General features: G+C 43.7%; 1 protein-coding gene and 1 pseudogene across 3 annotated transcripts in view; both read left to right on the top strand.

Moving 5' to 3' along the window:
• Positions 1–15870, top strand: part of EGFLAM (EGF like, fibronectin type III and laminin G domains) — a 75709-nt gene that overhangs the window by 32886 nt on the left and 26953 nt on the right. For all 3 annotated transcript variants that reach the window (XM_071425515.1, XM_071425516.1, XM_071425514.1), the window contains exons 8-11: positions 10344–10459; positions 10696–10990; positions 13471–13571; positions 14803–14903. In XM_071425515.1, the coding sequence (XP_071281616.1) occupies positions 10344–10459; positions 10696–10990; positions 13471–13571; positions 14803–14903 (613 nt within the window). The remainder of the gene's footprint in view (positions 1–10343; positions 10460–10695; positions 10991–13470; positions 13572–14802; positions 14904–15870) is intronic.
• On the top strand, positions 4158–6950 carry LOC139588752 (small ribosomal subunit protein eS6 pseudogene; annotated as a pseudogene).

Raw genomic sequence — 15870 nt, 5'->3', positions numbered from 1 at the left:
ATGTGTTAGTGTTCAGCAGATTTGAGGTTCTCAAAGTTTTGTGGTTTTCATCAGTCACTGCAGGAGGGTATGTGCCATTCACAGACACCTGATAATCCCCTGGGGCTGGCTTAGGTGGCATCTGCTGCTTGGCTGTCTCAAAGTGCCAGCCAGTGCCCTCTTAGTCACCTGTGAGTTTGAAAAGGTGCCAGACAGCTGGTATCTCTGAAACCGAAGCACCTTTTTCTTCAGAGTGCACATTATAAGAATTACCACCTTCATTATTACTGCGGTTCCTCCTTCATGTGAAACATGCCACATGCCACAGATTTTTGATGCTGTTTTCTGCCTGCCCATGTATTCTTCAGAAATTCTTGAAATATCTTAGAAAGCTGGCAGAAGTTATGTCTGATTCCTTTGCATTACATTTAGCTCACATGGTGCTGGCACTAAGGTCCTTAGTGTGTTTGGATTTTAAAGATTCGCAGATTTATGCTTGTATATGCTGGATTTTTTATGCATGACTTGACATAAGTGGTGCTTTTCTGATGTTTATTTTAATTGATTAACAAATTCCCAACATTACCTCAGACACAAACGACCTTCAGGGTCCATGATGTCTTGCACAGGTTCTCTTGCAGATCTTGCAGGCAGCAGGCTGAGGCAGAGATGAGTCCATGCTACTTGGGGATGTTTTCTGTTGAGGTTTATCTCATTCTCACAGGTAGTTCACTCATTGTGTTTTTAAAATGGGGGTGGATTTGCACTACTCTTGACTGCATTGTTTCAGGTCAGCATAGGAAAACATCGTCTTGGTTTGCTCCACTAAAGGGATGCTGACAGTTTCACCTAATGTGACAGACCTCCCAAGGTCCTTGAAAATAGAACATGTGGCCTTGATTATAAGCAGTTACCCCCTTACCTACTAAAAAATGCATGCTTCGTTAATTGCTCCATTTTCAGAGAGTAAAGAGAGGGCAAGTTCCCCCAAGGGTTCTCATTTATTTGTGATTTGGTTTCATTAATTTTTTTTCTAGAGGGAAATGATGCAATAAATCAATTTTTTGTTGCCTTTCTTAACTACAGTTGCACATTGTGGGCGTTTCACCTACATAGTTGTTGGGATTTTGTTGTATAAAAACTTTCAAAATGTCATGGACAATTCACTGGAAAATAAAAGGTTGCACATACTCAGTTTAGAAACAACAAAATAAACTGTCCCAAAGAATGAAACAAAAAAAAAAAAAAGTCATCACCTGCATTGCTTAAATACCCTTCATCTCCTCGGGAAACAGATGGAGTTTGCACTGTGCCTGCAAGGTCACCAGCCTTGGGCTTTACCAGACCAGCAGAGGAAGTGTCTCCTGTTAAAAATACCCTCCTGCTTGTCTCCACAGCAAACGTGACAGAAGTGCCTGCTTAAGCAGGGCACATCCCTTCCTCTGCTCCTGGCTGTCACTGCCAGGATCTCACAGGGCAGGGCATTGCCACAGATGCTTATATATTCTGCATGGAGCTTGAATGTGTCACCTGAGGCCCAGGCACAAAAAAGGGGCAGCCTCTGAGGCCCAAACCTTGATTTAAATGGTGGTGATGTGTCCTGGGAGAAGGTTTTCCACAGAACTGTTTCCCACACATGTCCAGAGAATTTACAAAAGCAGTGTTACTTGTAGGTAACACTTGTAGGTACTTGTAGGGACAGTGACAAAAAGCAACAGTCAGGCCAGCCAGCATGCAGGGTCACACTGTGAGTCACTGAAATCCATAAAATGTGTTTTAAAATGTTCCTGATGTATTTTGGATTAAGACCTGTGGGGGATTCTGGATGAAGCCAGTCAGTCTGTTAACACTTCCATTCAATCTGTCTGTGTTACAGTGCCCCCTGTTCTACTTCCTACACTCTCTCAGGTCTCTTTATCAGTATGATGATGGCAATCTAATTAGCAAAACAAAAGTTTTTGTGGCTTTGTATTTGTTTTGAGAAGGATTTCTTTAGTATAACTTAATCCCTAATTATTTGGAAAGAAGATGTCCAAAGTTCATGACCCCCACAAGTTCTTCAATTATTTGTAAAACAGGATTATAGGACCTGGTAAAAGGTCTTACTCAGACTTCATCTCCTTGTACACTGGAATACTGATTTAATTAAATATAGCCTGCTTATAATCTCTGCAGTCATTGTTTTGGTATTTGCAGAATACCACTTTGCTTAATTGTCCCTGATTTACCACCCATTATGAGATGAGCTCTCCAGGAAAGCAACACAGTGCACTTAAGAGATGGGCTGATGTCATGGTTTATCTACAAAAACTCCTGTTAATTTCTCTGCATCCTGTTTTGTAGTTATATTGCATCACATCACATGTGGCTATCATGTTATGTCCAGTGAGCGAAGACCAAATGTAGGGAAGGACAAGGCAGCTGAAAAGCCAGTGGTCTGATACCTCATCAGTCCTGTGTGTAAGTCCAGACATGGTCAGGAGTGAGTCCATCCAGCAGCTGCATTGTGCATCCAAGTCCATCGAAGTGCATTGCATGTTACCAAAACTGCTCACAGATCAGCAGGTAGAGCAATGTGGCATGTGCTGGCTGAAATGCAGATAGCTAGAGTCAGGAAGGGGAAAAATTGGAGAGCTGGAGACCTGTGGATATTAGGACATCTTCTGAGGTCACACTAATTCTGGTGACACCAAACTGACATAGTGAATGTCTTTGAAGAAGGGCCTCAAAGCAGTCTTTCTACCAGACACAATAAGCCATACCTTCTTTGTTCTCTCCAGGCTCTAAGTGTTGTGCCAGTTAATAATGTGAAAGGAACCATTGTCCAGTTTCAAACAGTGGGTACATTTGGTCTCCTGAGGTTTTCTGTTGGAAAAGCATGGAACATTTTCTTCTGCTGGATGAAAGTGGCACACCTGCTGTTTGGAGAGCTGCCAGTCTCTCCTAAGCTAGCACATCTCATTGCATGCTGGTGGTTATTAATGTATTTTAGTGATAACCACTCAAATCAGGAGAGTTACATTTCTGTGAAACTGGCATGACATTAAAATCATACCCATACATGCAACTGCATTTAGCTGAATATTTATTCCAGAGCTAACGTTTTCCTATGTATGAATATATGGATACTTCATTTTCTGCATTGCTTCTCTCCTGCCATCCTTGTTGAACTTACATTCCATTAAGCCAATAGAACATTTGATTGGAAGGAAAATAAAATATGACAGCATTTTGACCATAACAGATGTTTATTTTGTAGCTTATGACTTCTAAGTTAGAAAATGGAGTTTGTGTATTACAGCTTGTTTGGATACAGATTAGATTGTTTCCCTTGACACATCATTGTGAGTTTTCCCTTCTTTATTCCCAAATTATCTTTATGGCTTCCATTGCTCTTAGGCAAATTATACTTTTATACATTGAAAGAACAAAATTAGCTCTGAAATGCTTTCAGACATAACATAAAGGCAATAAGTAATAGTGCTAGAAATGATACAACTCCTAAAATGTTTAACTAACTTCAGTCAGGGGTTTTGTTTGTCTTCACCCTGAGGAGAAGGGAATGGAAGTTTCTTTTTAAGGGACTGTTCCCTGGGCAAGGCTTGATGAGCTTGACATCTCAATGGACTGGGAGCTGCTGGAGGATGCACAAGGAATTAACATTAACCATTAACAAACATCAATGCCTGATCATCCTCCCTGGTGTGTCAGAGATACCTGATCTGGGAAAAGATCAATAAGAGAACCAAGAATGAGGACTTAATTAGCATCGAAGGCAAAGGGATCAGTAACCAATAGGAAACCAAATACTAAGAACTGTGTAACTTAAGACCAATGAACCAATGGATTTCTCTTGATGTTGACTGTATAAGTACGTGAAAAATCTAGTAAAGGGCCGTGTGTGATGGAATGATTTTCTCTGCACAACCCAGGCAATGTGTGGATGAAATTATTTCTGTTACAGATCCTGGCCAGAATAAAGCAATGCTTTAATTCTCTAATACTTAAAAAATGTTGTTGGAGAGCTTTTGTTTTTCCAGTGGTTTTGGTGACAGTAGCATGGACCTGATTTAAGAGCAACAGTGTTCAGTGAGCTGAAAATTGCTGCAATTTTCAGCAATTGCTGCTGGGAGCTGAGTTAGTGCTGTCCCTGCCCATGGCATCGAGGTGTGAGCATGATGAAGCTGAACATCTCTTTCCCAGCCACTGGTGGCCAGAAGCCATTGAAGTGGATGACGGGTGCAAGCTAAGAACATTTTATGAGAAACAAATGGCCACAGAGGTCACGGGTGATTCCCTTGGTGAGGAGTGGAAGGGATATTGACTTTAGGCAAAGAGCTGTTTTGTGTGGTTAGCTACATGGTTAACTGCTAGCTGCAGCATAAGGAGAGAAAGTTTTTGGTTAAAACTGATGTTCTCCAGCAGTAAGGTCAAGGGCATATCTGGGTTGCTCTCCAAATGGAGTTGTAGTACACTTGTAAAGCATGTCTCTAAGAGATAACTGGCAAAAACTGCAGCTAGGACCTGAGAGGGGGAAAAGAAATCTCCTGGGCAGGTAGCATGTGGTCAGCCTAAGATGGCTGTCCCAAAAGAGATAAAAAAACATAAAGAGAAGTACATTTTTGCTGAGGAGCCATTTGCCTTGAAAGCTGAAACAACAGCTTGTCCTCAGGGCTGAGGAAGAACTGATGGTCCAAAAGCAACTAGAACCCAGAAACCTATTTGTGCAGAGCTGAAGGGCTTTAGAATGCAAATCAACATCTTTGGGGGAAGCATGGATGCCAGTCTGGATGCAGTGCTGGACCATCCTGCACATGACCTCAGCCCCAGGGAGGAGTTTGCACCAAAGCCAGACTCCTCCCCACCACACTGAACTCTGCCCACTGTAAAAGATGAGGAGGCAGAGAGGGAGGCAGGACTCCCTGACCATGATGTCAGTGATGCCACCTCCCTTCACACCTTGGAGGAGGGGGATAACTGATTGGAGCCACCCTCTCTGCTAATCACCCGCAGGCCTGCTCTTTTTTGAGGCATTAGTATATGATGGAGCAGAGCTGATGGTGATGATACCACACCCTACAACAGAATTAACTAAGTTACAAAGGACAGAGACTCATGAAAATTTTACTAATGTTGGAAAATTAAATAAAGCTTTCTCAAGAAAAAGCACATGGCTTTTAATCTATGCTATGTCTTTTAATCTCAGCTATGTCTTTTAATCAGAGTCAATACTATTGCTTGAGAAGTTTTGACTTGTTGGGAAGGGGGGAACTTATCCCTCTACCCACTCCAACATGTGATTAAAATATTGGGAGTGAGGGGGAAATGTTGAGCTTCCAAACAATGTCTGAGAGGGAGCTGATACCCTGTTGGTTTTTTCCAGATTATTGTTACTCATTCCAAAATTTAAAGATCAGTACTGAGACAAAAAAACTCTCAGAATCCACCCCCAGAAGGCAAGCTGGGAGTAGGGGACAAATTAGAATATCCCAGAAAAGCTTACTAAAAATGCATGGAAATTTAGTTTCCCTGTATTTTCAATGAAACTTTGTGGACAGTGTTCAGTGTGCCCAGGTGGCCAAGAAGGCTAATGGCATCCTGGCCAGTCTCAGGAACAGTGTGGCCAGCAGGAGCAGGGCAGGGATTGTCCCCCAGCACGTGGTGCTGGTGAGGCCACACCTTGAGTGCTGTGTCCAGTCTGGGCCCTTAGGAAGGATGCTGAGATGCTCAAATGCATCCAGAGGAGGGCAACAAGGCCTGGAACACAAGCCCTGTGAAGAATGGCTGCGTGAGCTGGGTTGTTTAGCCTGGAAAAAAAGGAGGCTCAGTGGACCTTGTCACTCAGGCCTTATCACTCTCTACAGCTACCTGAGAAGAGGTTTTGGTCAGAGGCTGGTCAGTCTCTTCTCTGACCACTGACAGAACAAGCAGTAAACATCTTTTGCTGCACCAGGGGAAGTTTAGGCTAGACATTAGGAAGAAATTCTTCACTTTAATAGTGATTGGGCACTAGAACCATCTGCCCAGGGAGGTGCTGTAGTCACCATCCCTGGACATGTCTAAAAAAGACTGGATGTGGCACACTGCCATGATTTTGTTGATTAGGTGGTGTTAGGTCATAGGTGGGACTTGATTATCTCAAAGGTCTTTTCCAACCTAGTTAATTTTGTGATTCTGTGATTCAGTGAGCTGAAAATTGCTGTGAATGCAGGGAGTTGAGTTAGTGCTGCCCCTTCCAGCAGTGTCAAGGTGTGAGCATGATGAAGCTGAACATCTCTTTTCCAGCCATTGGCTGCCAAATGCTCATTGAAGTGGACGTGGGTGCAAACTAAGAACATTTTATGAGAAATGAATGGCCACGGTGCCATTCTGATTCCCTTGGTGAGGAGTGGGAGGGATATGTCATCTGGATCAGTGGTGGCAATGACAAAGGTTTCTCCATGAAGCATGGTGTCCTGCCTCACAGATGTGTCTGCCTTCTGCTCAGCAAGCAGCGTTCCTGCTATCACCCCAGAGGAACTAGAGAGAGGAAGCACAAATCCATTTGTAGTTGCATTGTTGATGCAAAGTTGAGTGTCCTGAACTCTGTCATAGTGAAAAGGAGTGAAAAGGGCATTCTGTGGCTGACTGACACTACCCTGTCCAAAAGGACCAGCAGAGTCCCCAGGCTGTTCAACCTGTCTAAGAAGGATAACATTTGCCAGTATGTTGTGAGGAAGCCTCTGAACAACGGGGGCAAGAAGCCCAGAACCAAGGCTCCTAAAATCCAGTGACTCAAGTGCTGCAGCATAAGCGCAGGCATGTTGCTCTGAAGAAGCAGGGCACTCAAAAGAACAAGGAGGAAGCAGCAGAATACAAAGCTCTTTGCCAAGAGAATGAGCAAAGCCAATGAGAAATGCCGGGAACAAATTGTGAACCAGAGCTGGCTTTCTTTGTTGAGAGCTTCTACATCTAAATCAAGGCAGAAGTAAGGACATTGTATGTGATACTAAAAAGATATTGTACATGGTATTACCAATAAATCCCTTTTGTGGTGAACTTAAAAAAACCCCCGACATTAAATCCAAAATAAAATCATCACAACACAGAGCAAAAATGAACAACTTCCACAAAATTCACTCCTTGATCCTTCACCACAATTACAAGAAAAATTCCCCATGATCATTCCACTCTGTAATACTTAACACTTCTCAGTACTTGTTTTGCCCATTACTTCTCCCAGTTACTGTCCTTGTCTGAAAATCTTCATGACTGCCCCCATTCTCCAGTTAGAGGACTGGTTAATCTGGGCCAGATCCCAGGCCCTCACCAAGGCCACTTTCTCTCTCCTCTCTGCAGCTGGACAGAGGAGAAAAAAATTAGTGAAGGGTTCATGTGTTGAGGTGAGGACCTGCAGAGATCACCATTAAATACCATCACAGACAAAACAGGCTCAACTTGGAGATATGAAGTGAATTTTTACTAACAAAATCAGAGCAGGATAATGAGAAGTAAAACCCTTAGAAACACCTTTCCCACCCCGTTCCCTCTTCCATCTACCTCCTACCCCAGCAGTGCAAGGAGACAGGTAATGGTGGTTGTGGTCAGTTCATCACCCAGGGCTTCTCTCACTGCTGAGGGAGAGGAATCACTCCCCTGCTGCGCCATGGGGTCCCTCTCATGGGTGAGAGTTCTCCATGAACTTCTCCAGCATGGCACCAACTCAGGGACAGCAGCTTCCTGCAAATTACTGCAGTGTGAGTCCATCCCATGGGCCACAGCACCCCTCAAACATTGGGTCACTCTTCTGTGGGGTGCAGTCCTTCAGGGACAGGCTGCTCCAGCCTGGGGCAGGGCCCTCTTCCCACAAGTCTCCCTCAGGCTCCTCTCAGGCACCCACCTGCTCTGCTGTGCTCCTCCAGGGGCTGCAGGGGAATCTCTGCTTTCCTGTGCACCTCCCTGTGCTGCAGGGCCACAGCTGCCTCACCCAGGGCTGCGCCAGGGGCTGCAGGGGAATCTCTGCCCTGGGGCCTGGAGCAGCTCCTGCCCCTCCTCCTTCACTGACCCTGGGTCTACATGTTGTTTTCATACATTTTCATCTCCTACTCTTCTCTGTCAGGGATTAAAACTGCACCACAAACTTTGTTTTGATTTCTTCTTAAATATGTTATCACAGAGGCATTACCATAACTTCTAATTGGCCCAGCATGTCCATCTTTGGACTCACCAGGGATTGGCTTTGCTGGATATGGAAGAAGCTTCTGGCAGCTACCCCTGTAACCCTACCCTGCTGCAAGAACCAGGCAGTGCAAAACCAATCCAACTGCAAATCATATTTGTAATGCATATATTTGTGGTTTTACACACTGGAACTCTTTTGTAGAAATGCATGTCTTACAGAATCATTGTTTACCAAAGAAGGGAATGTGATGCAGTGATGGGTAGAACTTGCAGCTTGACTACATGATCATTATAGGTTCCTTCCAACTGAATAATTTTCTACTCTACTCTGCTTTGCTGTACTGTACTGTACTCTGCTCTACTCTACTCTACTGTTCTCTTCTCTTCTCTGCTTTAGTCTCCCTAGCTTCCTGCCTGGTGTAAAATTGTTCTGGATGATGACTAACCTGAATGATTATAAAAGTGAATACTAGGAGTAAGAGGGTATTTTTACATTTTTATTTCAGCATGGTGAAATTCATTCCAGTTTTTGTAGGACTGGGACTAGTTCATAAATGTGCAGTCTGATTCCCTAACACTTAATCCTTTGCCTCTGCATTCACAGTCAGTAGCAGAAATAATCTGGATGTAGTTTGTCCTGTTTGCCTCATATTGTTACCAGTCATAGAGGGGAGCTCTCTTCTTAGCTCATTTGGTTGAACTCAGTGCTGAATACTTTTATTTAACGTACAGATAAAATGTATTATTTACAGATGACTAGGTATACATGTTAGAGTGGAAAGACTTACACACGTTCTGTCCCAGTCCAGCATGATTTCTAGGTTGCAAGTGTATATGCCTCATTATCTCTACTCATTTGTTTCTCATTTTTCTGTATGCTGATGTAATGTGCAAAGCCCATTGATAAGTAACCCCTGCAGGGCACAGGGAGTGTGGCCAGTCAGTCAGCCAGGGCACACATTCATCTCTGGTGCACATGTGTTGGATTTCATTACTGCCTGCCAGGACTTCTGGGTTGCAATCACAGCAAAGGAGGAGAGAGTATAAAAAGATTTAGGTAGGTACACTCAGCTCAGTAGAGAGACTGTAAACCAAAATTGCTTATGCTGTTTTTAAGTGATGGAAAAATATTGTATGGAAAAGGCAGTTATATGAGTCTGTTGTTTTAATGGTTTAAAGACACCTGTTCTCAGCCTCACTGCAATGACAAGTAACTGTAATGGTTTGGTTACTTTTACTGTGTTTCTTCATGACCTGGTGAATTTTAATAGCTAAAAAGCACAAACCACTGTTTAGGCAGAATTTGCTACGTGAAGTGCAGAAAAGTACAGACACTTTCTGTGAAATAGAAATGAGGATCCCCTTACTGTTCAAACTGTCCGTTCCCAGCCCAGAGTCCTCCAAAGCACAGTTCAGCACTCTGGGAAGTGGCAGAAGTAGATTATGTACTTGAAAAACACATGGCCATAGAATCACTGAATATCTGGAGTTGGAAGGAACCAAGAAGGATCATGGAGTCCAACTCCTGGCCTTGCACAGGACAGCCCCAATAATCCCACCATGTGCCTGAGAGAATTGTCCAAGTGCTTTTTGGGCTCTGTGAGGCTTGGTGCTGTGACACTTCCCTGGGGAGCCTGTTCCAGTGCCCAGCAACCCTCTGGGTGAAGGTGAATGTTTCTTGTTTCAAGGTGCTGAATTGTATTTATAAAATAGTCTAAGAATACACACAGGACACTAATTTCAGGAGTTTTGGAGTCAGTGGAGGTAGATTAAATCCTACATAGAGTGTATCTTGCCTGCATGCATCTCTTTTGCTGTTCCAGTAAGGCAGATACAAGACTGTATTTCCAAAAGGGAAAAGCTTGACTTAAAAACAATTCATTCAAAAAATCTGATACCTTTGTCCTGGAAAAATGATGAATACAAGTCAGTTTGCAGAGGGAGAACTGAGCTTTGCCTGCTTTATTTGTTTAATCACCTAATAAATGACTAAATGAAGGTCTTCACTTTGTTTTAAGCTGTGTGTATATCACTTGGACAGGATCTGCCTTCTCCAGACTGACACTTGCATTGTCTGCACAACATGAACATTAGCATCAGTTTAGGTTTAAGTGTTGTGAATGGAAGGAGTAGTAAGATCTGAATTGCTGTGTGCAAAGACAAAAAACTATAGGAAGTGACATATGCCAGTTATGTCTTTTCAGGCTCTGAGGAGTTGGGAAGTGGAAGCTTTGGACATCGGTACATCACAGACACAGTGACTGGCGATGGTGATGGATTTGATATTGATGATTCAGACTATGACATTTATATAGAAGAGGTAAATATCAAGATTTGTTGTTGGCATTTCTGTTTTCTTTATAGTCTGGATATTTTAGTGTCTGGTCCTGTCAAGAAGTTCAATATCTGATATTAAGTGCTTAAATATAGTGATGTGGTCCCTTCTTTTTCTTCATTGAGGATGAGTTTGTTGCCTCAGATCTGTATCTTAAAATGTGTTAATTTTGTTTCCCCACAGAATTTTAATTTTACTGAATTGGTGTTTCTTCCTTTCAGCTCAGACCACTTCCTGCTATTAAAGGAGGCAACAGAAAATTTCTGGTCGAAACTAAGGTCACTCCAGGGTCTAGTTCCAGGCTCCTGTCACGGGTCCTGACAACCACTTCCGAGCCCACTGCTGTCCCTGCTGCCAGCCCGGGGCCCTCAGTGTCCCCGCCCGTGCCGCGGCTCTCCGAGCTGTCCTGCGACGAGGCCGTGTGCTCCGCCGACAGCTTCTGCATCAACGACTACGACCGCGGCGGCTCCCGCTGCCACTGCAACCTGGGCAAGGCAGGGGAGACCTGCCAGGAAGGTGGGCTTCTGTGTGCCCACGGCTGCTGGCTGCTCTTTGTCTGGGTCGAGGAGCGGCTTTGCAAAGAGCCCGCCAATGTGCACTTTGGGGATAGCCAGCTGGGCTTTGTGGGTCCCTACCAGTGGCAAATTGCAGTTCTGGCATTGCCCCATTTGCTTTTTTTCCCCAGTGAGGTGGGGAAAAGTCATTCCTTAATGAAGCTGAATGCAGAACCTGTGTAAAGATGCACCGGGGCAGTTAATTGTCCTTCCGCCACCTAGGAGTCAGGGGATGGTGGAGCAGGTATGCTGTTAAACACCCAGCTGTGACAGGGTCCAATCATGGCACCCTCAGATGGAACCTGAAGACATTCAACTCCTCTTTGATACTTGCATTTTGGCAGCAGCTGAAGCCCTGAACCACCCCCATTTTCTGTGTAGTCCAGATGGTGCTGGTCCCACAGCAGGGATGTGAGAAAACTCCCATTGTAAAAATACCTGCAGAGGTATTTTTGGCTTTCCCCATAGTCTGCAAGTCTGCAGTGCAGCACTCATGTCAGGCAAACTGGGCAAGGGAGGAACAAAATCTCATCCCCAGTTCAAAAAGCATGTGAGGAAGTCTTTGCGTTCGGCAGGACTTGCCACCTATCCTGTTGCCTCTTTTCAGGGCAGCTGAGCCATGGCAAGAAGTTGCTGAGCTGAAGGTGGCTGTCCTACTTCTTCTTCCCTTGCTGCCTTGTTCTTTCCCTCTAGAGACCTAAACCCACCCTTTCCCAAGGTTAACACTGAGCAGATCTCTGGCTGAGACAGTCTAGCTCCCTCACCAGGCCATAAGCAGGTCACTTTTTCCCCCTGAAGTAGTTTTTTTTTCTGGTTTGGTGACCAAAGGGTCAGATGAATGCCAGGGCCCATGAAAAGAAAATGTCCCATTGGCAGTGGAGGTGCTGTTCCTCCTGCTAAGAAGGAGCTGATCTGCCCATCCCTCTGCATGCTGATCTGATCTGCCAAGGTTGTGCCATACAGCAAAGCATCAGGGACACAGGTTTCTTCTACGGGGTCATGTTAGAGTTTCATGTTGCACAGCGTCATGCATCAGGGATACAGACACTGAGGGTGCTTAATCTTCTTTAACTGGAGTGCTGGAACAAAGAGAGCTCCTTCTGAAAACAATTTGATGTGACTCAGCCACATGGAACAGCTGCAGATATGATTTTAGGCCTTGATCAGTATGAAGAGTTGAGGATTTATTTGAACTGACAAGGCCATATACAACTTGTAAAGCAGTCTATTAACACCAGCCCAAACCCTCTGTTTTTCACAGGGGAGGGTGTTATTCCAGAGTAAACATCATGTGCCAATACTCCTCTGTACAGAGTTTGTCTTCAGCAGCCAGTATTGTTAAATAATATATTAATCTGATGGAAACAGACTTTTCTTCACATTCAACAGCTGCCTGGCACTCTGGTCCAGACAGTTCTACTTGTGATCAGGACATGAGATAATTGTTCTCTGCTAAGGTTGCATTCAGGTTTATAGCACCAATCCCCTTCATCTCAGCCTAAAATGTATGCCTTGCAAGCAAAAATGCTGAGAGAACTCAGATTCAAAAACTGAGTGAGAAAACTCAATATTTAAATAGCAAAGATGAATAGGAATCCTCATCCTTCCTTCCTCATTAGACTTAAATCCACTGTCCATATAAAAACTCTGACCTGAAACTGTGTCTCTCCTCAGTGCTTCTAAGGAAAATAGGCTGCAAAGGTAATTTTACAGCTGACAGTGGCTAGCAGTAAGACATCTCTAATTTTCATTTTCTCTCAGGGACAGGGTCTAACACAAGACAGCAAAGGGTGAGGGTTGATAATGCCATTTGACAAGAGCAATTAAAAGAGCCACTGTTGCAGCCAGGGATGGAAAGATGCCTGCAAGGACTCTCTTTTCCCCATCACTCCTTTTAGCTTCTGCCCTGAGCTGATTTGAGAGAAGTGCTGGAAGCTGCTGGGCTGTTATGAGACATCCAGTGATTCTCCAGATGCTGGATGCAGCAGCTACAGAGTAGCAGTGACTAATGCTGCCCAGAGTCTGGCCGTATTTCCCATGTTTGTTTTTGTAATCCTGCAGAACAGAAAATTACTTTGTCCTCTCTTTCTTAAATCAGTCCTTAAAAGAAGATAATGTTTGGTCTTTCTTCTATAACAAGGATGAAAACCTGCCAAAATTTCCTCTGAATACTCTGATTCAACTATTGAGCATTATTTGGCCCTCAGTATCCTGTTTCTTTCCAAGTTCACCAGGTCCTTGGGAATAAAGGAATTAGCTGTAAAAAATGGTGGGAGGACAAGGCAGTAGGTTAACTGATTGTTGACTGCTACTGCTTAATGGTTGTCTCTGGAGGAACTCTGCCTTTCATTGCCACCTGATGTTATCTAGCACTAAATGTGTATATTGATTTTTATTCGGAAGAGAACTGCTAAATAACATGCTTTCCTCTTTGCTTTTCAGATATTAGTATCCAGTATCCCCAGTTCTTTGGCTACTCATATATCACCTTTGAACCACTGAAAAAGTCCTATCAGACATTTCAAATTACTCTTGAATTCAGGGTAAGTTTAAGGAATTCTCAGACTGCTGTTTTAAATTTTATTTTCTCACTCTGATGTGGTGGACAATAGAGCTGTAACTTAGCTTCAGTGTAGCTTCAGTGTAATTGTGGTGAACCTGTGTGTAACCTTCATCTGCAGAGATCTGGCTCGACTCTCAGTGAATGTGAATTAAGTTTGTAAGCAGCTGAAGGGTTTTCATCCATTGTTGGTAGGTGCTGCATGAGAGAACCCCTGGGACTCACAGTTGTGGGCTAGCAACAATGTACAGGAGTGAGGTTACAGTCAGGTGGATGAGCTACAGGCTGAAGAACACACAGAATTTTTGTGAATTAGAGTTTGAAAGTGGTATACTGTATCTTTGTGGACCAGAGATGATGATCCTGTCATACTAAGCAAAACACTGCCCTGTGAATAGCATTCCTTTCCCACCCTGCAGGGTTTAAGTGGACATTATTTTCTCCCTCTGAAGTCTGGGACACGGGCTACTGATACATTCAGGATACTGTATTACTTAAAATGCAGGACTAAAGTGGGGATAAATCCCATGCTGGCTTGTGTTAGTGCTGTCTGTTCACTATGGACAGAACATGCAGGGCTGCCTCTAGGGAGGGTGGCCAAGCTCTTGGACGCATCCCCACCCCCAGATAAAGCAGACAATCTGGGAAGGAGACTGCTACTAAACAGCAGCAATCAGTCGCCTCCGTGCTGATCTTACACTCCCCTGGCAATTTGCCATTTTAAAATGCAGGATGGCTGCAAAAAGCCACTGTGCCAGCTGCTATGAGCATATGGAGAATTGCTGCCAGCACAGCCTGTTTGGCTTGAGGAGTGTCAGTCTCATGGAACATGTGAAGTAGGGTGTATGTATTCATACACAGTGAGTCTGATGTGTCAACACTTACCAGGCTTGCTAGGACATTCTTGCTAGACTTTTTACTCACGAGTCTCGTATAGGATATGTCTGACAGTCTGTAATACTTCCAGGCTTTTTTTCAGGTCTGATAGTATCGTACTTTAAGAGATGGTCTTAAATTGTTTAACCATTAAGGCAGTGATTTTCTAGGTTTTTCAAATGCAGGATTCAAAACTGATCAAACAAGTTCTGATTCGGCAAGTTAAAAACTCATTCTGAAAAATGATGACCCTTTTCTGGAGAAAAGTCCCCCACTGCTGCTTGCTTTTATCTGTAATTGTGAGGCTTTGATTTTTCATGTTGGTGCAATGATTGCAGGCTGAATCCGAGGATGGTTTGCTGCTGTACTGTGGAGAAAATGAGCATGGTCGTGGTGATTTTATGTCACTGGCAATCATCCGACGTAGCCTCCAGTTCAGGTAAAACCTCCATCCTAAATCTGATGTAAAGAGACAAGGCTATTGCTGCTTCCTGGGACTGCTACATGTGATGAATATCTCCAGTGTCTTTGACTTCTGCCCCATACAGAGCACCAAATGGACAGTATAATTTCATTTAAGAGTACTTCAATACCTTTTTCTCTCATCTTTCTTTAGTGTGTGAACATGGGCCCTGTTGAGCTCTTTTATTCAGACCTCAGAGTAAAGGCAAAATGATCAGTTTTCTTTAAGACATTTGTCTGGGGCTCATAGCTATGTTACCAGAAATGCCAGTGAGCCACTGTATTTGCTAAGCTGATGGTACATTGGTGGTATACTGAGTCAGTGTTTTTGCTTCACAGAAAATGGCTTGGAGATAATGTAGCAAAACAAAGGATGTAGTGACAGCAAGGGGCCAGGAACTTCATCTTATATGTTTTGTTTAGATGATACCTTGTTTAGGTTTCTTAAATGAAGATGGAGACTGTTTCTTGCAGTCTGATAGATATGAAGCAAGTGAGAGAGTATTTCCGGGATCTCCTAAATTGGGAGGGTGAGTCCTTTAAAAGTGGGGAATAACAAAGTGGGTGGTGTGCCTTAGTTGTGTTTCTGTTCACCTGCACTGCATGACAGTCAGGGAAAATGGGACATTTTGTGCACATTCAGCTCTCCTGGAGGTCTTCCTGTCAACCGGCACTGAGTTTCAAGTAGACTAGCAGAGTTATTAATGTATCACTGCCTTTCACCAGGGAGCTAGAAAAATTCCCAGGAGAAATTACTGTGATAGCAGGAGCTCAGATTGTAATACCCTCCATCTTGAAAGAGTTTCAGCTGTTGACAAGCTTGGCAATGCGCTTGGTACAGACAGAGAATGCAAAATCTTCTCCTTGTTGAAAGACAGATTAATGAAGTTTGAAATTTGGGACAGATCTTACATAGACTTGCTGTCTGAATTTCCTGTGCTAAT

This window comes from Agelaius tricolor, unplaced genomic scaffold (assembly GCF_023055355.1).
Source record: "Agelaius tricolor isolate 1412-34295 unplaced genomic scaffold, bAgeTri1.0.p SCAF_4, whole genome shotgun sequence".
Lineage (NCBI taxonomy): Eukaryota > Metazoa > Chordata > Aves > Passeriformes > Icteridae > Agelaius > Agelaius tricolor.
Note: the sequence above shows the minus strand (reverse complement) of the source record. Positions and strands in the feature narration are given on the sequence as shown.